Below are 22,461 nucleotides of genomic sequence, written 5' to 3'. Positions count from 1 at the left end.
ACCCGGGGCAGGAACTGTAAGGGAGGTGCCCCTAGTGTCCACTCGTCCTCCACACAGGGCACAGGAGAAGGATGAAAGAGAGGAGGGCAGGAGCTGAGTTAGCAGAGCAAGAAGCAAGCGGGAGGGGACAGGGTGACGTCGCCTGGAGGCTGGGGTCCGCAATGCTCCCTTTCCTGCCCAGTGGCTGGTGACCTGTGAAGGCCCCTAGATCTGTCCTTTGTCTCCTCCATCTCCACACACCCAGTGCATGCTGGCTGGGTCACACTAAGGATGATGCCAACACGCACTCCAGTGCTCCAGGGAGGGCCTGAACTGGGGAAAGGATGGGGCCAAGGTGGCTAGAAACCACTGTGGGGCCTCCTGAAGGGAAGGGTCTTGACTGGGTCCCAAGTCAGTGGTACAGAGAACTGGTCTCCCCAATTCTTCAGCCTCCCTACCATCTGCTTTCTCCTTCCCCTTTGCGATCTTTTCAAGACCCTTTTAGAAACTATCTTCCCCACCCACTCTTCGCCCCACCCCAAACACGCCCTCTCCGAGCACATTCCACACACCCAGTCCACTGGCTTCTGGCTTTGTCTTCAGCCCCTGCTTGCAGGCAGTGGGCCTGGAGAAGCCAGACCTTCCCCTCCCCTGAACACCCCAACTTCTAATGAGCAAAGAGGTCCCACACTCAAGGAAGCCTGGGTTAGGATTTTGTAAGTTAGAGAGGCTCAGCCAAACTGGACTCCTGACCTCTCTCCTTTGATTTCATGGTTCTTCCTTCCTTTCTGTCTCTGGACCTACGTCCAATGATTAAGTAGAAAGTATAACAGAACAGAGCCACCCCCGCTCCAACTAAGCGCATATTAGGAAAAGAACACAAGTCTACTGCTGATTCAAACACTCCGGAGATTCCCATTCTCTCTAGTCACTTCTCACAAGCCCACACACATATACACCTTCCCTCACACGTGCATGTCACGTGCACACACATGCACCCATCTCATTTCACTGACACCTTCATGCACCAAGGAAGGCTAGCATAAAGCTGCATATATTTCCTTTAATTTGGACTTTCTGGTCTAGAGGAAATCCAACTGTAGCTATCAGAAGATCTGCACTTTCATTTCTGTATTTTATAAAGCCAAGTTAGGCTTAAAGAACTTGATTTTGAAGCCACCACATCGTTACCAATTGATCCGCAAATACTGGGTTGGCCAGAAAGTTTGTTTGAGTTTTCCCATAGGATGCTATGGAAAAACCTGAATGAATGTTTTAGCCAACCCCATAGGAATACAGTCTGGGTCTGTAATTTGCTGTTCAAGATAAAGACATTTCCCCAAACTTACGCAGCACTAGCAAGTCTCAGCTCTCTCTTCAGACACCTTTAAATCTGTTACCAGCCACTCAGGGTCTTACTGGGATTAAAGACAAGTAAGCTTTTCCTCAGTGCCCCAATCAGCCCGGTGTATCAGGTGGTAATCTCCAGGCCTAGATGGTAAAAGAGAACTGCACATGGCACTTTTCACAGGTGTGCTCAAGGCATGCATCCACAGGGAGACCGGTCAAGGGCAAAGTGGCTCTGGTCCCTGACTTAAGTGGCAGTGATTCTGAAGAGTGGACTTGAGCAGTCTCAGCTACCAGCCTGTGTTCCTGTTTTCTTCTTTTGCAGTAAAAACTGCACACTTCCACCCAGTGGAGGGGACAGGTTGAGCGGTAAGGCTGGGGGCTCTGAGGCTTTTATAGAGGCAGAGTGCTACAACAGCTTCAGTAGGCACAGCCCTTGAGGCAGGACACAGGAGAGGGAGGGCAGCTTTCCAGCCTCCTTGGGGATGGGCTGGACTTGGAGGCAGGAGGTGGGCGGGGCATCCACACGAGGAATCAGACCTCGGTGATCTGGGGCAGTAGAGAGGCTGTCCTCCCCGCTGGCTTCCATGGCAGGGCCTGAACGGTAGTGAAGTCCCATCTCCTTCTGGAGCAACACCTGATGCCGCCCAGAGAAAGCACTTGGATCCAATCCATCTGAAAGCTTATCCCCTCAATACGACACATTCCAATCCACACTCACACTGAAAGGACTGTCCTGTCCTCTAGCCTGGAGCGTTTAAATTCTACAGTCTCTGCAAAGGCTTAGAGAAGTTATTCCTCCCAGGAAGGTCGGGGAGAGTTAGGCAACTGGTAGCATCCTGGCATCTAAACGCAAAGTACCTGAGAAGGTACCGATGGCTTCCCTTCATAGTCGGGACCACAGAAGTAGGAAGAGCAAGCGGATTATAAGGGCCTCACATGACAGACAGGGCGCCTGATGATGCAGCAGGTGGGAGCAGGTCCTTCAGAAGCCTGGTGGTCAAGAGGGACCCTCTCCCAAAGCCATGGGCTCTGAAAGTCCCCTCCACACCCAGTAGTCACAAACAGGAGGGAGGAGTTGATTCACTTTTGGCAATCCAGTCTCTTGCCCACTTGACCCTCCAAAGCAAATATCCTAATGCTTTTCTGAAACTCTAAATGTTTCCAGGCCCCTGGACATCCTCAGCAGTGCCCATCTGCCCACCGGCTGGCAGCCCTACCCAGGCAGCAGCCAGACGCGGCCCTCCACACCTCGGCCTCCGCCGCCTCGCCCCTGGGCACCTATACGGCGATTTCATCATCCAGGCTGTCGCCCAGCTCCTGCCTCTGCAGGACGTTCAGCAGGCGGGGCAGCTCCTCCTGGGACCACGAGTCCCGCTCCTCGCTCTCGTCCGTGTTGGACTCGTACTCCGAGGCGATGCCCGACTCTCGGAACTTGATGAGCTCCAGGCTGCCGAGGAGCGGCTGGCCCTGAGCGGGGGGCGGGGTGTCCTCGGGCGGGAGAAAGCGGAAGCACTCCAGCTTCACCAAGCAGTCGCGCCTACCTAAGGGGCTGCCCGCTGGGTGGGCGAAGTCGGCCAAGCCCGCGCCCAGGGGCGGCGAGTGTAGGTCCTCCGGCTTCGGGGTCGTGGGGTCGCAGAGCACGGGCAGGGCTCCAGAGCGGAAGGTGATCTCCAACAAGCTGTCCTGCGAGCCCACTGGAGGAGGAGACAACGGGAGGAGGGGTGGTATTAGCAAGGCGGTGGTTTGAAGGCCACGCTTGGCCCACCCAGGCCCCTGGCCAACGTGGGGGGAGTGGGGTAAGGGGGGGCTTTTCAGTTCTTCCCTTCGCTTGACTCAGAATGGACATGCCAGGCTAGGGGGAGGAGCCGGTGGAGGAGGCAAAGGCGGGGCCGTGACCGCGATGGGCCGGCAACACTAGCGGAAGCTTTGAATGGGGAACGTGGTAGGGAAAAGGTACAAATTGAAGAGCTATGTTAAAAGTATGTAGAAATGTTTAGCGCAAACTTGTAAATTGGCATTAATACAACAGGGCTTTGACAAAGAAATATCCAGAAGGGCTTTCAGAGTGGTCAAGTACAGTGGTTCCCTATCCATACCTTTGGGCCACTTTAAAAACAGAGATCTGAGCTCTGCCCGAGACCTACTAATGCAGAATCTCTTGGGTTGGATCTGGGAGAATCCATTTTTTAAGAAGCTCACAGGGTAGTTTGGGAGAACTACTGGTATACTTCAGAAAGCATTTGTTTTATGATCAGACCCGAGTTTGAACCTTGCCTCCACACTATGCTAGTCTTGAAACCTGGAGCTAGTTATTTAATCTCTGAGTCTGTTTCTTCATCTGTATCATGGGCACAAAATCATGTGCCACGGTAGGGATTAAATGAGGTCGTGCATATGGTCAGTCGATACTGGTCCACAGTCAGCGCGCACTTAGAGCAGCAGCCTACGGACACGTTCAGCGTGTAATAGAGACACACTCTTCCAGCACTTCCCAGGGCAGCCTGGCATCCGCTGGGAGTAGACGCAGCCATCTCAGGCTGGGAGCCAAGCAACCTCTGCCACTAGCCAGCAGAGTGTGCTGGCCACAAGGTCTCCTCTGCTTTACCCACGGAGAGGCAGACTGCTACCAGCCTTTTCTGCGCGTTATGCAGGGGGAGTGAACGACTGGACAGTCTGACGTCTCCTGCAGAGCTCTCAGAGAGCATGACTCACAGTAGATGCTCAGTGTATTTCGATTGGAAAAGCTCTCTGAGAAGAAACCAGGCAGCCTCAGGATGTCCAGAGCCTGCAGGCCCATCAAGGAGAGGCTGGGTGAACGTATGGCGGTGAGCCCTGGGCACTTTCAAGGTCAAATCTGGGCGCTGGGCTAGAAGACAGCCAGGACCCTCTCTGGCCCTGCCACTTTAGAATTCCGCTAAGTGTGTGGGTGGAACAGACAGAGCTGCTTATATTTTCTGCTCGGATACCAGGGCAGGCCAGGGGTCCAACAGAGTACCACCACAAGCTTTAGGGAAGAGAAAACGGTTCCAGAGCCTCCACAGGGAAGTGAGGCCAGGCAGGGCCTTCGCTTACTGGCATTCTGTCCTGACAACTTCAGCTCCAACTCCTGCACCTGCTTGACCAGCAGAGAGATGTGTTGGAGCATGTCCTTGTTCTGCAACAGGAGCTGGTGCACACGAGCCTGGGCCTCCAGCCGCGCTGCGGCCTCAGCAGCCAGCTGGTCCTTCAGCAAGTGAACCTGCGGAGACGGGGGAGGCAGAGAAGACAGCGAGGAGACAGGGCGGAGAGAAGAGAAGGATGTGAATGTAAACACAAGTCGCTGGTGGAGGGCCAGGGCCAGACATGCCTTCCAGGTTCAATTCAAGACGGAGAAGCCCTTTCCCGGCAAAATGGGCACCTGGGCTTGTAATGCAGAGGAGGAGCTGAAAGAAGCTGGGCCACTGGATCCGCATCCCGAGCGGGGGCCGTGACGTGTCATTCAGGTACCACTTAGAGTCCCACACGGAGAGCGAGCGGTAGGAACGAGTTGTGTCCCAGCCCCAGCCCCGTCAGAACTGCTCTGACGGCTAACACACTACCGCTGTGCTGAGGCAGGTACCTTTTCCTCATCTTGTCTTTTAAAAAACAAAGCCAAAAAACTGATATGCTGACCCACTAGCTAGGAACAGTGTCACAGCAGACCCCCATAACCATCTTCCTTCTCCCCTTCCTCACACCCAAACAGCGTGAGAAACAGGAAGCCAGGCGCATGCCCTAAGTCAGTGAGGTGACTGTAATGAAGACTGTTTCTCCACGCCTGTGGTGGGTGTCAGCTTCCTCCCCGACCTTCCCGTTCCCTTTTTATTTCTGGGGGCCTCTGGGAGCATGCCTCATACCTGGCAGAGGTCAAACAGCTGCTGGCTGACTAACCACAGGGCCTTGTCCAGCAGCCCCGGCAGGGGGCTGCCAGCCTGCGGTGACGGCTTCCAGAGCCACCCTCTCTGGGGAGAGGGGGAACCGCGGGGGACCCTCGCCCTCTCACCGTCCCCCGATAGAGCACCCGGCAACGGCACCCTGCGTGCTCGGGGCCCGGGGGCCTCTCTGCGCCCGCTGTGCAGTCTGGGTGTGGGGACACAACCCGGGGCGGGGGGGAGACATGGGGATTCTCTCAGGACTCTGGCTTGACGAAACGAAGTCACACAACAATCACAACAATGTGTGACTTCTGTGCTAAGAAGTGGATAAAGGGCCTCTGGGAGGCTTCTGAAGGTCCCTGAATAAGGGGAGCTCATGAATTTGGTGGTTAAGACCAAAGCAACCTGTACGAAAGAGGGTTTTCTTGAACCAAAAACATGGTGTGGATAAAGACACGGAGTCCGGAGGACCGGGGTGGGACAGGTAGAGCCAGGAGCAGAGGAGAGAGAGGGAACGAGTTGGGAGAGTTGATTCTCTGACTCAGATGTTCTGGGTTTCTGAAGAGCCATCTGCTCCAAAGAGATTCACATTCTGTCAGGGAGTAAAAGGTCAGGCTCACCCCATGGTCTGGCCGAGCTTGGCCCAGAGTCCTGCTAGCGCAGTGCCTGCCCTCCCGGCAGCCAGCCCTCAGAGATCACACTTTTGGATGCAGTGGCTGCTTCCTTCCCCCAACTCCTCACCCCGGCCCAGATTTGAGGACCTGACCTTGCAGTTGTTGGCTCTGCTTCTAAGTGGAACCACTAATGAGATTAGTTGCCACTTTCCATTAGCGGCTCCTGAGGTTAGGCCTATCGTTCCCAGGGGGAGGATGCCTAAGGAATCTAAAGTGAATCTGTCCTTCACCAGGAGCTGCTAAGGACAAGACTGATCTTCCAGTCCAGACATCAGCCTCAAATAAGCTAAGGAGAGATCTAGAGTGGGGCAAGAACAGGGAAAGCAGTGGCAATAATATTTTAATCTAGTATCAGATGGTAGATGGCTATTGAGCCCCTGTCTTCCTTGCAAAAATGAGGCATGGAGACAGTTCACCAAAACAGTCCCCCAAATCCTGCTGGCTCTGAGAATCAGGACAATTGCTGTGGGAACCTCACCCTTACAAGTGCCCCCAGAGGAATCCATAACCTTCCATCTGCCAGTAAATGTAATTTATTCCAACTAAGAGCATCACTGACAGGAATGTACTGGGCAGACAGAATTGCTAATTATCCATTTTCTATTTTCTTCAGAGCAAAACAGAAACACAAGGCATAAACGTGGAGCAAAACTTTCAGTGCACATAAATAGAAAAAGTGGAGAATCCCACCTACCACCAACTGACATCTACAGAGGGCCCTGCACACCAAGGCTGCAGACTCAGGTGCCCAAAGCCCACGTCTGAACCTGCCCACAGAAGAGGCCATTTGAGAGCACTGGACCAGGAGCTGAGTGCTGGAATCTGTTGGTTACTCCCTACTGAACTGTAGGTAATACCCTTCTACTTGCACCTCACTTTCTCCATTCTTCAACTGAGAGAGTTGGCCAGAGGCTTGGACAGTCTATGAGTCCATATCAGGTGAATGGAATAGTACCAGCGGCCACTGGTTAAAGGTTCAGTGAAGAACACTCCTAGATTTCCTCTGGGAAGTCAGAGAATTAGGACTAGGGACAAAAGAGGAACTCCCTCCTGCAGAAGCCAGGCGGGTTAAAAAAAACACCAAAATCTGGAAGTTTCTTTTGCACGTAACCATTCTAGCAGGGGAGTTACCATTAGTACATAAAAGATGACCCTTGAATCAAATCTCTAATCTCATATCCACAGGCACTCAGTACTACGAGACAAAGTTGTGTTTGAGTGTTCCTTGTATCAGCCTAAATAAGAACTTTAGCTTTGCAAACGCAGACTTATAACATTTCAGGTGTTTTCAAACCCTGGGAATGCGAAAGCACACGCTGCTGCTGCTGCCTAAAGCCAGCGCTAAGGAGCCCTTCTGTTCCGGCAGCCGCCTAAACGGGCAGCAGGCATAAGGCTCAGGCCTCCCACTGCAGCAGTCTGCACCCAGGAGTACGAGACCCAGGCCAAGCTGGGACAAAACAGCCCGCACTTCCTCTAAATTTGAGGCAATTTAACAGTCCTTGTGTTTCGCTTATGTGGGTCTAGCCACGAAGCACTGAAGTGAAGCTGCATTATTTTCAGCCTTGGCTTGGGCAGTCAGCTACAGCTGTGTGCTTGCTTCCCCCACTGTACAACAGTAGATACCACCTCCCCTTCCCTAGCAGATGGGACTTATTTGTATTCAGCACGCTCTTCTTTTAAAACCTCAAACACCTTTTGCCAAGGCAGGCTATGTTAATTTCTGAAAAGGTAGCAGATAGTTTTGCTTTTCCGGAGCCATGCGGTCTTTGGCAATAACTATTCTGGGCTTCCCAGGAGGCACTAGTGGTAAAGAATCTGCCTGCCAAGGGATCGATCCCTTGGAGGAGGGCATGGCAACCCACTCCAGCATTCTTGCCTGGAGAATCCCATGGACAGAGGAGCCTGGTGGGCTACGGTCCACAGGGTCGCAAAGAGTCAGACCAGACTGAGACGACTTAGCACGCAGGCATTCTGGTCAGACTAGATCGGGGGGAAGGCCACGCCTGGAGTTGGTGTCCAGTTCTGCGTTTTGGCCACAGCAGTACAAGTTCAAGCCTGTGCCGTCCAGATCTGCACCCCTTCCCCAGACTCAGACAGCCGCCCACAACCCACCCAGCAGCACCAGACCACTGCCCACTGGCCCTCCAGCCTACTTGCCTGGACTCCAGCTCCTCCGCGAGAAGTGGGGGCAGGGCCAGGCTGAAGTTAGGGAGCAGCAGGCACATGGAAATGGCAGTGGAGAGAACCAGAGCAGTTTGCCCCCCAACACACTGGACACATAAGCGAAGGCAGGAGGCTCTGGCTCTGCATGCACGAGGCAGGGGCCTGGGCAGCGCACCCAGGGTGCTGGGGACTGGAGAAGCCACGAGGACAGGGGCTACATCTAGGGCCGGGGGTGGAGGGGCTGCGGAGGGTTTTCAGCGCTGTTCCTCTAACCACGGCATACACAATTGCAAAGCATTAAGTAACCGATCGCTTGTTTCAGAACAAGTGGCAGCAGGTAGAGAAATCTTTCAATAGCAATATTGAGCTGCAGGACAACATTTTCACCAGGAGCCAGGCTAGGAGTTGGCAAACTGTGAAGGGACCTGGCCTACTTAACTGCTGCCAGTCTGCCACAGTGCCTGGATCAATTCCGGAGCTACGTGGGCCCAGCCCGTGGCCATGCGGGTGCCAGCTACAACCCAGCTTTGGTTCAAGGCTCGATTATACTTTGATTCGCACCCTTGAACTGCTTGTCCATCTAAAAGCAGGAAGCTAGTGCAGCCACGCAAGCCTCATGCTGGGGTCAGGAAAGTGGTCCAAAGGGCTTGGGGTTCACCATTTATGCACTGAGATCTAGTCTAGAAATGCTTAAGAGTCAGCTGAGCAACACCTTTGCCCACATACCTTGAAGGCCAAGGCAGGGCCTTTCTAGACCAACTTGGAACCAATTTAGGAAGAGGCTGAGAAAGGTCTTGAGGTCTGAGACCAAATCAGAACAGTGTGAAGGAGATCTAAGCCTGGTCCCAATGATAACAGTAGAACCAGATGGGTCTTTGAGAATAAATGGGGAGGGTGCATAAATCATGCAACAAGGGACCCCAAGAGTACATCTGTTTGCAAGAAACTGTCTTTATCTTTAGCTCTTCTCAGGAGTCACACAGGATACTCCCAGAACAAAGGAAAATGTGTTCCCACCTGAAAGCTGAGGTCACAGGACTACCCACTGGAATTCCGGGGACTGCTGGTAGTTTTACAAAGACAGGCAGAAACCTTGCGGTTTGATGGCAATAGCATTTGACAGCACAAGTAAAAGCTGACCTCATGCTGGACACTGTGCAGAGAAACCAAGTAAGCCAGATTTGATATATTTTAAAAGCAGGAAAGATGTTAAGAAGACCTATTTATTAATCCACCTATATATATATATATATATATCTTATATCATTGTTTACACCCAAAGATTTGGATACTAATAAAAAGCCCTTGAATCAAATGCTACAAAGAGAGTAAGAGAGGAAGATGCAGAAAAACCTGTAACTGAAGGCTGGTTTAGGACCGAATCGGTCTGGAGGACAAGAGGAGCTGAAAGCCAGTTGTGAGGTGCGACATGTCAGCTGTATTCCCAGGCAGCAAAGGAAGAAGCAAACTGAACAGACTGCCTGTGAGGACGGAGGAGGGGGGAAGACAACTTCTGCCAAGCGGCTCTGTGAGGACCTCAAGGGACTGTCTGACCTGAGCACTTTCGAAGGCTATGGCCCTACCCAAAGCCGTTTTATGCATGGGAGATACTGATGCGCTCCGGTGGCCTTTGAGTCATGTCACAGACTGCACAGATTCAACCAGGGCACTGCCAGCTACAATCAACAGATTCCAAGTGTGGAAGTGGCCAAACTGAGACAGGCTCATCAAGTGAACTGCAGGCACCGCACTCTTCCCCTCTCCTGGCTTCCCTGTCTTCTACAACACAGGCAGTTAAAACAGGGCCAGGAGAGCAATGTCTCCGTGAGACGGATGCTTGATTCTGGGCCAGAGAACCACTCGGAGGGTTTCATCCTGACTGGGAGAGACCTACGATAAGCACAGGTCCCGTGGCTTTGCAAACTGCATCCTTAGACTACCACAACACTCTTCTTCTTGTGCAGATTATACGTTTTCAAATAGTTTTTCTTCAATATTTAGCAGTGACTTCAAATTCAAAGGCCTCTCTGATAATATTCATCATGAATATGCATCAAGCTCATTCTTAGATAAACACTAATTACTTGGTAATGGATATGCTGAAAGAGAAAAGTATCGTGGTTGGAGGATGGATGTGGGTTGCCAAATGGCCCTGTGCTGGAGCATTCCGGCTTTGTGTTCCTGTCAGCCATCACACCCGCCACATCATTAATTCAGGAGATGAATACAATTATTTGAGAAAAGGCAGTGATTTTTTTCCCCCAAATATCAGAAGCCATTAATGACATCCCTCCTCTTTGTTGTTGTTTTGGGAATACCTGCAGATCCTGCCAGTATCAGCACATATCCTTTTGGTTCATGGTCAGTATTTTTTAAAAGGCTCAAATCACTTGGGAGCAGAGCCCTGCTGATTTTATTCTCTTGAAACCCAGTTGCAAAAGGCACCCATGAGGCTGGGCCTCAGGCCCATGTCAGTGTGGGACTGCTGTAAGAAGGTCTTTTTAAGACCCAAGTCATTGCATCATTTTGGTTAGGCTGCCGGATGCTTCCTCAAGGGGTTTGTGTTGGGAAGGACAGCTCTACCCGTGTGATTCACTCCACCTGGCGGTTGTGAGAAGGGTAGGAGAAGAAATGACAAGGATCAGTAACAGCTCTCTAGAGAAGTCTTCTTATTCTCATTCCAGAATGCAGAAGACCCCAGAGGCCAGCCTGACTGAACAGATGTAGAATGCCAATGCCAAGAGCTGCCTTCCCAGATCTCTCCCCAACTCTCCAAATCCTGAAGTCCCCACTCCTCACTGTTTTCATCTACCCATTAGGTCCTGACCCTATCTGACTCTTACCTTAGGAGTCAGCTTTCGAATGGTACCAATGATGTGTCCACCATCCCCTGATTGCCCGGAGAGAAGATGCAGCTCAGACTCACAAGTTCCAAGAAGATGTGGATGACAATGCCCTCCACAGAAAGCAAGCAGAAGGGATCCCTGCTAAAAGCAGCAAGGAAATCAGCTCGCCCCTCCTTTAGAAAGCAACAGCAGCCCAATGAGTCCTCGGGGCTCAAACAGTGCTTGATTCCTGAAATCTAAGCCAGATCTTCCCATTTTAGCTCAAATACCTAAGTTCCTGTAAGGAAATGTACAAGAGAAGGAGAAGAAGGTAGCAGAGGATGAGCTGGTTAGAAAGCATCACTGACTCAATGGACATGAATGTGAGCAAATTCAGGGAGATAGTGGAGGACAGAAGAGCCCAGCGTGCTATAGTCCACAGGGTTGCAAAGAGTTGGACAGGACTTAGCAACCGAATGACAAGTTCCTGGAAGATAAATCCTATTATAATCAAGGCCAGTATGGTATCAAGTCCTGCCTGGAGACATCTTTACATAAATAGAGAAATCCTGCCTGGAATGAGTAGATGACTAAAGGAGGCATGGAAACCTCTATGAACAAGGTTTGCAGGATGGTAGATTCTGCAGGGGCATTTGGCACAAATCCATATTTTAATTCTTTTAAGAGTGGTATCACAAAGTCACACCTATCCTCATACCTGTCCTGACTCCAGAAGCATCCCTTCTCACCCACACACCAGGAAAAGAAGGCAGGAAAGGAAGGGTGAAATTATGTTCCTTAGTATTTTCAAGTCATGACCCAACAACATCCAGCCAAGCCAGCCAAGCCCAACTCAGAGTCGGGGATACATGGGAAACCAAAACGTTTCTTCCCATTTCATCTGCATCCCCCTTCCTTCTCTCCCCACCTCCCCCTTCCCCAACAAGCAATGATCCAACAGCATGAGCCATCCCTCAGAGCTCCCTAGGCTTTAAAACCTGCCCTGTGCCCCTCGCTAGGGGAGGTGCGTCAAGCCCATGAGAGTGGAGCCTGCGAAGAAGGGAGGAGGCTGAGGAGAACCTGGGCCACAGCCACTTGCGTCTGCTGCTGCTGCTGCTGGAGGAGCTGCTGCAGGAGCTGCATCTGGTGGTGGGTGGACAGCGGCGTGCCCGCGCCCAGGCCCGGGGGCTTCGCGGAAGAGGAGGGAAGGAGCATCCTGGGCGAGGCTGTCAGCATGGGCTCCTGGGGGTGGGGCGAGGCCTGGAGGAGAGAAGGCCGGGTGTGAGCCTGGGCATGTGCCTCCTTTAGACAATTTGTCTTCCATATACACAGTATGTCTGATACGAGGCTGGGGTGAAATGGCCCACTTATAACCAAGAGCTGGAAATGCTGCGTCTTGAGTGGAAATGTGGACAGGAGCCCCCCCGCCCCCACCCCCCACTACCCCCAGAGGAGATGATCTGACGGCCTGTGCTGGGGCCACAGTCAGAAAACCCTATTTGTATAGCTGAGTTCCTGATGTGATACGATGGGAGTCTAGGCAGCTGATCCTGTTCCATTTCTTGCCCATGGCTTCCAACTCTACCACATTGTTGAGTTAGCTGAGGTTCTGGTCTTGGATCTGTTTCTACGAAAGAGAGCTACCTACACCCTGCTATGCGGCGGCGCCCACGTTCACTCTGCTGTGTGCTCAGGGCGCTCCCCTCCCGGGTCTGCAGGGTCTCCTGAGCTGACCACTGGAGGCAGAGGCCAGGAGGGCGGTGCTCCGACCCGGCACCGCCTCCTCACGGCGGGAGCTCCGGAGAAGGAAGTCTGGACACACACAGAGCGTGGGCTGGGGAGATCCTCTGCAGCTTCCATTGCCTTCCCTCCCGCCTCCGTCCTGATGGCTGGACAGTGTCACTGGACGGCCTCTGGGAGCCAGAGGGCCCCACTGCCGCAGCTCTGGCCCTTCTTCAGGTGTGCAAGAGGAAGTGCTGGTGACAGAGGGCTTCTGCCACGTGCAGGGTACAAACTGGGCGCCACAGAAGACAGCCGGCAGACAAGACGGAACAATACCGCCTTCAAACTTGACAGGTGTCCCCTTCCAATGAGCTAGCCTAATGACCTCCTCTTGGGAAAAGCTGTTACATGATGACTAAAGAGAGGCACTCATGATGCAGGGAATTGGCAGGGAGTCTCAGGCAAGGGCAATCTGTCAGAATTTTCCTTCTGTGAGTGTGTGTCAGCCGCTGTGCGTGTTGGGGGGGGGGGCGTGTGTGTGTGGTAGGGGGGCTGTGTGTGTGTGTGGAGGCAGGGGCCGTGTGTGGGGGTGGGGGCCAGGGGTGCTGGTTTTGTTTTCAGGTTGGAAGTTCTCAGTTTCACCTGGATCATATCAGAAACCCCTTGAGGGCATCCGTCATCTCACCCATAAAAACAGGAGGTTGAAATGGAGGATGCCTGAGGGGGTCTTGCAGTTTCCAGCCTCCAATGGGCCAATTTCCAGCCTCCCCAGGAGCATCAAAAGCACACGATCCTAGCCACAGGCAGAGACAGCCCAAACTCACCCTGCTTCTTCAGCTAAGCCCCAGGGGATCACACTGTGTTGTGCAAGGATTAGCCACAGGCACAGGTATTGTGCCCCGATGAGGTACCTTAAAGCTGGGGCTTCCAATGAGAAGAAGGGATCTGAGGACTGATGGACCCTGGAGGGTAATGCATGTCAGAAATGAGCTCTGTGAAATCCCGACATGCAGCAGCATCTAGCATCAGTTCACCAGGACTGAATCTCTAGATTCAGTCTAGAAGGAAGTAACACATGCTCTGGAGCCACCACGGGGCTGGCAGAGGCCAAGAGGTGACCGATGGGGGCTGAGGCGGGGGCTGAGGCTGTGACACAGGCCGCTCTGGGAGGTGACATGCACACAGATGTGCTGATCACCTGGCTGGGCTGCCTCCTGCCTACCTTGGGGTCTGTGTGGGCGCCTCCTTCCTTCCCTACAGCATCAAGGTCGGTCACGCCTCGGCTGAATTCCAGGGCGTCGTTCCCTGGGAGTGGGACCTCGACCGCATCGATGTCCGTCTCCTCTGCGGTGGCCGTGGAGGTCCTCTCGGCCCCGGTGAGCTGGCGGCCTACAGGGACAAGAGAGAGCGTGGGGAGGGGAAGAGCCACACCAAGAACAACATCCTCCTTCCCAACACTTCGGTTTTCAATCATGTCACGCTTCGGGACACCACTGGCTTAGTAACATTTTCATATATCCTTTCAACTCAAGTCCATTAAATCCAATCCAATAAGATGTTCTGATTTTAGTATCTTCTCATAGTTCAGAAACAAAGACAACATTTCCTCAAGACTGGACATGACTGCTTTGTCAGGCTGGCGTGATGTTTTCACTGACAGGGTGTGGGGAACCTGCAAGAAAGGGATGACAGCCACCTCGACCTCACTCAAACTCAGGAGTGGAAACAGACTAGGGGAAAAAGTACTCTTTCAGTCGTGTCTGATTCTTTGCAACCCCTCGGACTGTAGCCCACCAGATTCCTCTGTCCATGGGATTTCCCACACAAGAATACTGGAGTGGGTTGCCACTTTCTACTCCAGGGGATCCTCCTGATCCAGGGATTGAACTGGTGTCTCTTGCATTGGCAAGCAGATTCTTTACCACTGAGCCACCAGGGAAGCCCCCAAAGGTTTTAGCAGGAAAAATATTACATAAATAGGTGTATTTTTCAGTCCAGTCACTCAGTCGTATCCAACTCTTTGCGACCCCATGGACTGCAGCACACCAGGCTTCTCTGTCCATCACCAACTCCCAGAGCTTACTCAAACTTATGTCCACTCTCTTTTCTCTTCTCCGCCATCCTATGTGCGGTTGAGGTCTGTCCTCACCATGTCTTCTCACAAGACTTTCAGGATCAAGCGATTCCTGGCCAAGAAGCAAAAGCAGAATCGTCCCATTCCTCAATGGATTCGAATGAAAACTGGCAATAAAATTAGGTACAACTCCAAGAGAAGACATTGGAGAAGAACCAAGTTGGGTCTATAAGAAGCCTCACATAAAAAGTGGCACACGTGTTAAGACCACTTATTTAAGCAGCCGTATCACAGTGAGAACATCACTACTGTAATGCTTGGCTCCTGATGTTTCTTATTTCCTCACTATCAGTCGAAACCAGTAATAAATATGTAACGGAACTGTTATTGTATTAGATGGTTTGTGATGACGTACTGAATAAATACTCCTGTCAGGACACAGGGCTGTCTAATGATAAAAAAAAAAAAAAAAAAAAAAAAAACAAAAAAAACTTATGTCCATCGAGTAGGTGATGCCATCCAACAATCTCATCTTCTGTCGTCTCCTTCTCCTCCTGCCTTCAATCTTTCCCACCATCAGGGTCTTTTACAGTGAATCAGTTCTTTGCATCAGGTCGCCAGAGTAATGGAGTTTCAGCTTCAGGATGAGTCCTTCCAATGAATATTCAGGACTGATTTCCTTTAGGATGGACTGGTTGGATCTTCTTGCAGTCCAAGGGACTCTCAAGAGTCTTCTCCAAAACCATAGTATATAAGCATCAATTCTTCGGAGCTCAGTTTCCTTTATAGTCCAACTCTCACATCCATACCTGACTACTGGAAAAACCATAGCTTTGACTAGACAGACCTTTGTTGGCAGAGTAATGTCTCTGCTTTTAAATATGCTGTCTAGGTTGATCATAGCTTTTCTTTCAAGGAGCATGCATCTTTTAATTTCATGGCTGCAATCACCATCTGCAGTGATTTTGGAGCTCCCCAAAATTAAGTCTAACACTGTCTCCCCATCTATTTGCCATGAAGTGACTGGACCAGATGCCATGATCTTAGTTTTTTGAATGTTGAGCTTTAAGCCAACTTTTTCACTCTCCTCTTTCACTTTCATCAAGAGGCTCTTTAGTTCCTCTTCACTTTCTGCCATAATGGTAGTGTCATCTGCATATCTGAGGTTATTGATATTTATCCCGGCAATCTTGATTCCAGCTTGTGCTTCATCCAGCCTGGCATTCTGCATATAAGTTAAATAAGCAGGGTGACAATATGCAACCTTGACATACTCCTTTCCCAATTTGGAACCAGTCTTGCTCCATGTCCAGTTCTAACTGTTGCTTCTTGACCTGCATATAGGTTTGTCAAGAGGCAGGTCAGGTGGTCTGGTATTCCCATCTCTTGAAGAATTTTCCACAGTTTATTGTTATCCACACAGCCAAAGGCTTTAGCATAGTCAATCAAGCAGAAGTAGATGTTTTTCCGGAACTCGCTTGCTTTTTCGATGATCCAATGGATGTTAGCAATTTGATCTCTGGTTCCTCTGCCTTTTCTAAATCCAGCCTGAATATCTGGAAGTTCTTGGTTCGTGTACTGTTAAAGCCTGGCTTGGAGAATTATGAGCATTACTTTGCTAGTATGTGAGATGAGTGCAATTGTGTGGTAGTCTGAACATTCTTTGGCACTGCCTTTCTTTGGGATTGGAATGAAAACTGACCTTTTCCAGTCCTGTGGCCACTGCTGAGTTTTCTAAATTTGCTGGCACATTGAGTTCAGCACTTTCACAGCATCTTCTTTTAGGATTTGAAATAGCTCAGCTGGAATTCCATCACCTCCACTAGCTTTGTTCATAGTGATGCTTCCTAAGGCCCATGTGACTTCACATTCCAGGATGCCTGGCTCCATGTGAGTGATCACACCATTGTGGTTATCTGGGTCATTAATATCTTTCTTTGTACAGTTCTTCTGTGTGTTCTTGCCACTTTTTCTTAAGTTTCTTCTGCTTCTGTTAGGTCCATACCATTTCTGTTTTTATTGTGCCCATCTTTGCATGAAAAGTTCCCTTGGTATCTCTAATTTTCTTGAAGAAATCTGTAGTCCTTCCCATTCTACTGTTTTTCTCTATTTCTTTGTCTTGATCACTGAGGAAGGCTTTCTTATCTCTCCTTGCTTTTCTTTGGAACTCTGCATTCAGATGGGTATATCTTTTATTTTCTCCTTTGCCTTTAACTCTCTTTTCTCAGCTATTTGTAAGGCCTCCTCAGCAACAATTTTGCCTTTTTGCATTTCTTTTTCTTGGCAGTGGGCTTGATCCCTGTCTCCTGTACAATGTCACGAACCTCCGTCCATAGTTCACCAGGCACTCTGTCTATCAGATCTAATCCCTTGAATCTATTTCTCACTTCCACTGTATAACTGTAAGGAATTTGATTTATGTCAAATCTGAATGGTCTGGTGGTTTTCCCTACTTTCTTCAATTTAAGTCTGAATTTGGCAATAAGGAGTTCATGATCTGAGCCACAGTCAGCTCCGGGTCTTGTTTTTGCTGACTGTACAGCTTCTCCATCTTTGGCTGCAAAGAATATAATCAATCTGATTTCAGTATGGACCATCTGGTGATGTCCATGTGTAGAGTCTTCTCTTGTGTTGTTGGAAGAGGGTGTTTGCTATGACCAGTGTGTTCTCTTGGCAAAACTCTGTTAGCCTCTGTCCTGCTTCATTCTGTACTCCAAGGCCAAATTTGCCTGTTGTCCAGGTATTTCTTGACTTCCTACTTTGGCATTCCAGTCCTCTATAATAAAAAGGACATCTTTTTTGGGTGTTAGTTTTAGAAGGTCTTGTAGGTCTTCATAGAACCATTCAACTCCAGCTCCTTCAGCATTACTGGTTGGGGCATAGACTTGGATTACCGTGATGCTGAATGGTTTGCCTTGGAAATGAACAGAGATCATTTTGTCATTTTTGAGACTGCACCCAAGTACTGCATTTCATACTCTTTTGTTGACTATGATGGCTACTCCATTTCTTCTAAGGGATTCTTGCCCACAGTAGTAGATATAATAATGGTCGTCCAAGTTAAATTCATCCATTCCAGTCCATTTTAGTTTGCTGATTCCTAAAATGTCGATGTTCACTCTTGCCATCTCCTGTTCTACCACTTCCAATTTACCTTGATTCATGGACCTAACATTCCAGGTTCCTATGCAGTATTGCTCTTTACAGCATCGGACTTTACTTCCATCACCAGTCACATCTACAACTGGGTGTTGTTTTTGCTTTGGCTCCATCTCTTCATTCTTTCTGGAGTTATTTCTCCACTGATCTCCAGTAGCATATTGGGCACCTACCCACCTGGGGAGTTCATCTTTCAGTGCCCTATCTTTTCACCTTTTCATACTGTTCATGGGGTTCTCAAGGAAAGAATACTAAAGTGGTTTGCCATTCCCTTCTCCAGTGGACCACGTTTTGTCAGAACTCTCCACCATGACCCGTCTGTCTTGGATGGCCCTACATGGCATGGCTCATAGTTTGAGTTAGTCAAGGCTGTGATCCATGTGATCAGTTTGGTTTGTTTTCTATGATTGTGGTCTTTATTCTGTCTGCCCTCTGATGGAGAAGGATAAGAGGCTATGAAAGCTTCCTGATGGAAGAGACTGACTGAGGGGGAAATTGGGTCTTGTTCTGATGGGCAGGGCCATGCTCAGTAAATCTTTAATCCAATTTTCTGTTGATGGGCGGGGCTGTGTTCCCTCCCTGTTGTTTGACCTGAGGCCAAACTATGGTGGAGGTAATGAAGATAATGGTGACCTCCTTCAAAAGGTCCCATGCATGGGCTGCTACACTCAGTGCCTCTGACCTTGCAGCAGGCCGCGGCCAACCCATGCCTCTGCCGGAGACTCCTGGACACTCAGGGCAAGTCTGGGTCAGTCTCTTGTGGGGTCACTGCTCCTTTCTCCTGGGTCCCGGTGTGCACAAGGTTTTGTTTGTGCCCTCCAAGAGTTTGTTTCCCAGTCCTGCATAAGTTATGGTGGATCTATGGTGGGGTTAATGGCGACCTCCTCCAAAAGGGCTTATGCCATACCCAGGTCTGCTGCGCCCAGAGCCCCTGCCCCTGCAGTAGGCCACTGCTGACCCGTATCTCCACAGGAGACACTCAAACACAGTTCTGGCTCAGTCTCTGTGGGGTCTCTGGGTCCTGGTGTGCACAAGGTTTGCTTGAGCCCTCCGAGTGTCTCTGACGGGTATGGGGTTTGATTTAAACATGATTTTGCCCCTCAACTATCTTGCTGGGGCTTCTCCTTTGCCCTTGGACGTGGCGTATCTTTTTTTGGTGGGATCCAACATTCTCCTGTCGAAGGTTGTTCAGCAGCAAGCTGTAATTTTGGAGTTTTTGCAGAAGATGAGTGCACATCCTTCTACTCTGTCATCTTGTCATTCTTGTTGTATTTTTAGAAAATTTTATTTTGTATCAAACCATGCATGCATACTACGTTGCTTCTATTGTGTTGACTCTGTGTGACCCCACGGGCTGAAGCCCACCAGGCTTCTCTGTCCATGGAATTCTCCAGGCAAGAACACTGGAGTGGTTAGCCATTTCCTTTTCCAGGGCATCTTCCAGACCCCGGGATTGAACCCAGGTTTCCTGCATTGCAGGTACATTCTTTACCATTTGAAAAACCTTGAATGGGGCATCCAAGAGAGGTAGGGGTTTCCTCCACCACACCCCTATCAGGCTGTCAGGAAAGGGTTAAGTCACCTCACTCCCTGGGCCCCAGTTCCTTCAACTCTACATGGTGGCTGAGTTAGACGGGTGGGAGTGTTGCAGGCCTGGGGGAAGGGGGGTGGAAATGAGGAGATTTGAGGCCCCAGCCCACACAGTATCTGTCTGCGATCCTCAGGCCCTGTCTCTGACCATCCTCCTTCAAGAACAGAAGCCAGGGACAGGCCTGGAGCCAGCGGCAGCCACACAGGAGAGAGAGAAGGCTGGTTTGTCCTGCTTTGTCTGTGTCCCACTGAACACACTGACCATGTCTTTGATCACATGTTCAGCAAATGTATGAAAGTCCTACTGTTTCTTATTTTTCTTCATTCTCTGCTCCTCTCTCTTTCTTGGACTCTGTAGAAACAACTGGCGATTCTCAGGCATTTCCCAGGAAATACCTTTTTCTCTACATTCAGGATTAGGTTCATCACTAACTATCTTCAAATAAACCTTAAAAACTTTCAGAGACTAAGCACCAATTGTAAAACTGCACAGAGTAAGTAGGAAGTATGAAGAGTTGATTCCCTAAACCTCAAGCCAACTCAGGGAGCCAGGCTTTGATCATTTGAGGGCCTGCCTTGTAGTACAAATAGTTCTAACAAGTCTTCCCATGCAAATCCATGAGTCATCTGGGGAAGCAAGCCTGGTATGTGTGTGTATCTGTATTTATTTAACATTCAAAAATCATTTTATTCTTTAAAATTTTCATTGGCGTATGTGTGTTTGTGTGTGTGCTCAGTCACCTCTGACTCTGCAGCCCTATGGACTGTAGCCTGCCAGGCTCCTCTGTCCACGGGACTTTCCTGGCCGGAATACTGGAGTAGGTTGCCATCTCCTACTCCAGGGGATCTTCTCGACCCAGGGATCAAAACTGCATCTCCGATGTCTCGTGCTTTGCAGGCAGATTCTTTACCACTGAGCCGCTAGGGAGGCCCTTACTGGAATACAGTTGATTTAAAATGTTGTGTTAGTTTTAGTTGTACATCAAAGTGAGTCATTGATACATATACATATGAAAGTGAAAGTCACTCAGTCATGTCTTGACTCTTTTCGAGCCCATGGACTATATAGTCCATGGAATTCTCCAGACCAGAAGAGTGGAGTGGGGAGCCTTTCCCTTCTCCAAGGGATCTTCCCAACCCAGGGGTCAAAACCAGGTCTCCCACATTGCAGGCAGATTCTTTTGTCAGCTGAGCCACAAAGGAAGCCCCAAAATACTGAAGTGGGTAGCCTGTCTACTCTTTTAAAAATTCTTTTTCCAGAGCCTAGTATTTCAGAAGCAAACAGTGTGCTTGGTTTTCCTTCTGGCTGCTCTTGGAGCTGGGAGATGACTGCTGGGTGTTGCGATGGCATGTAACAGAAAGGAGGACCCTGGACCATGGCCCAGCAGGGCAGTTCTGCTTGTCAACCCGCCAGCAGGAGCATAGAGAGCAGACTGCTTTTTACCACCTCCTGCACCCAGAAGTGATCTTCTTGACAATCAGGAGGTTTACCCTGTGACAGGGAGGACTGATGGATAACTCGTGTCTATTTCTCAGTAGGTAGACAGTGCTGGGAACTGTGCATCTGGTTCTCCTTGCCCCTAGAGGAACAGACACGGTGAAATGGGGCTGCATTCGAGGAGAGCTTTCCCATCAGTCATCAGGAGAGACCGGCTTCCACAGCACGGGGCATCCATCTGTCAAGTGCTCTTAATTAGCAAAAGCAATATCAACTGTGTCTTTCTGATCTTGAGGCCAAGGGTGTGTTTCATTCACATTTCCCATGGATCTGGCACAGAGAAGGTGTTTAGTAAATACTTACAAAAGAAACGGTGCTATCACAGGGTACAAAACAGGGAAGTGGGCTATACAGGGAGGCTGCCCCTCAGCCCTGGAAATCCTAATACAGTAAGTTCCCTACATGCAGACCTTCAAGTTGCAAACTTTCAAAGATGCAAATGTGCATTCACCTGTCCAATCACGTAAGTTAGCTCACGTGGCTGGTATATACTGCCACATGAGCACATCCTCTATTAGTGGTTGTGCTTCTGTGTACTTTACTGGACAGTACTGTACAGAGTATGGAATTTTTAAGCCTGGATGTACAGAAGGAAGTATAAAAGCAGCAGTGATGTGGCTGGTACTACTGTACTTTTCAAGGTACTGTACCATATGATGAAAAATGATTTTTTTGTGTTTGTCTTTTATGTATTATTTGTGTGAAAAGTATTATAAATCTTCTACAGTGCAGTACTATATAGCTGATTGTGTTAGCTGGGTACCTAGACCAACTTTGTTGGACTTACAAACACACACTCAGACCAGAATGCATTCGAATGCAGGGGACTGACCGTAGAGAATGGAGCAGCACCCTGCAGAGGGTCTGAAGACCTGCAGGCCAGAAACTCACAGGGGACTGAAAAATCTCCAGATTCTAGTTCTGCTTCAGGGGAAGTCATCAAGAAACAAACTTCTCAGACATTCTCTTTGTACTAGTAGAGTTTCCAAACCAACCCTGATGTAACTGGATCACCAACTATGGGCTGCTTTCTGAGATGATTTCTGCCACTCAGAGGGCCCTCTGATGATCACATCTGGATTCTTACAGATTTAACACAGCTGATGGGTAGAGATCATGCATACCTATTTCATTACACTTCACAGATACTTCATTTTTACAAACTGAAGGTCTCTGGCAAATCTGCACCATTTTTTCCAACAGCATTTGCTTTCTTTGTGCCTCTGTGTCATGTTTTGGTAATTCTCACAGTATTTCAAACTTTTTCATTGTTATTAGTTGCTATTCATTATCTGTTACGATCTGTGATCAGTGATCTTTTAAAATTTGTTTTAAATTTTTAATTGGAGGATAATTGTTTTACAATGTTGTGCTGGTTTCTGCTGCACAACAAGGTGACTCAGCCGTGAGTATACATATATCCCCCTCGCTCTGGAGCCGCCCTCCCACCCCGCTCCCCACATCTCACCCCTCTAGGTCATCACGGAGCACCAGGCTGAACTCCCTGTGTTACAGAGCGACCGTCCCACTAGCT

The 22,461-nt window shown here is 49.8% G+C and overlaps 2 protein-coding genes across 6 annotated transcripts in view; one reads left to right on the top strand and one right to left on the bottom strand.

The window, feature by feature from the left end:
• The window catches only part of LOC110125760 (uncharacterized protein C1orf226 homolog), a 345,339-nt gene that overhangs the window by 15,660 nt on the left and 307,218 nt on the right, over positions 1-22,461 (bottom strand). For 3 of the 5 annotated variants that reach the window (XM_070467692.1, XM_070467693.1, XM_070467694.1), the window contains 5 exons: positions 13,829-13,995; positions 11,965-12,144; positions 8,054-8,095; positions 4,402-4,567; positions 2,871-3,023 (listed from right to left, as the gene is read on the bottom strand). In XM_070467692.1, the coding sequence (XP_070323793.1) occupies positions 2,871-3,023; positions 4,402-4,567; positions 8,054-8,095; positions 11,965-12,144; positions 13,829-13,995 (708 nt within the window). Of the gene's footprint in view, positions 1-2,575; positions 2,578-2,613; positions 3,024-4,401; positions 4,568-8,053; positions 8,096-11,964; positions 12,145-13,828; positions 13,996-22,461 lie in introns of all 5 variants that reach the window. The other 2 variants (XM_070467695.1, XM_020875040.2) reach the window with 2 other exon arrangements.
• LOC110125762 (large ribosomal subunit protein eL39) lies at positions 14,703-15,061 on the top strand. The gene has a single exon (XM_020875047.2). It carries the CDS (start codon positions 14,757-14,759, stop codon positions 14,910-14,912), a length of 156 nt encoding a protein of 51 aa, XP_020730706.1. The 5' UTR covers positions 14,703-14,756; the 3' UTR covers positions 14,913-15,061.

Source organism: Odocoileus virginianus, chromosome 5 (assembly GCF_023699985.2).
Source record: "Odocoileus virginianus isolate 20LAN1187 ecotype Illinois chromosome 5, Ovbor_1.2, whole genome shotgun sequence".
Taxonomy (NCBI): Eukaryota; Metazoa; Chordata; class Mammalia; order Artiodactyla; family Cervidae; genus Odocoileus; species Odocoileus virginianus.
The sequence above is the reverse complement of the archived record's forward strand: the minus strand, read 5'-3'. Positions and strand labels throughout refer to the sequence as shown.

Coding starts and splice junctions, on each gene's coding strand:
- LOC110125762 (XM_020875047.2), top strand. CDS start 14,757: ATGTCTTCTCACAAGACTTTCAGGATCAAGCGATTCCTGGCCAAGAAG.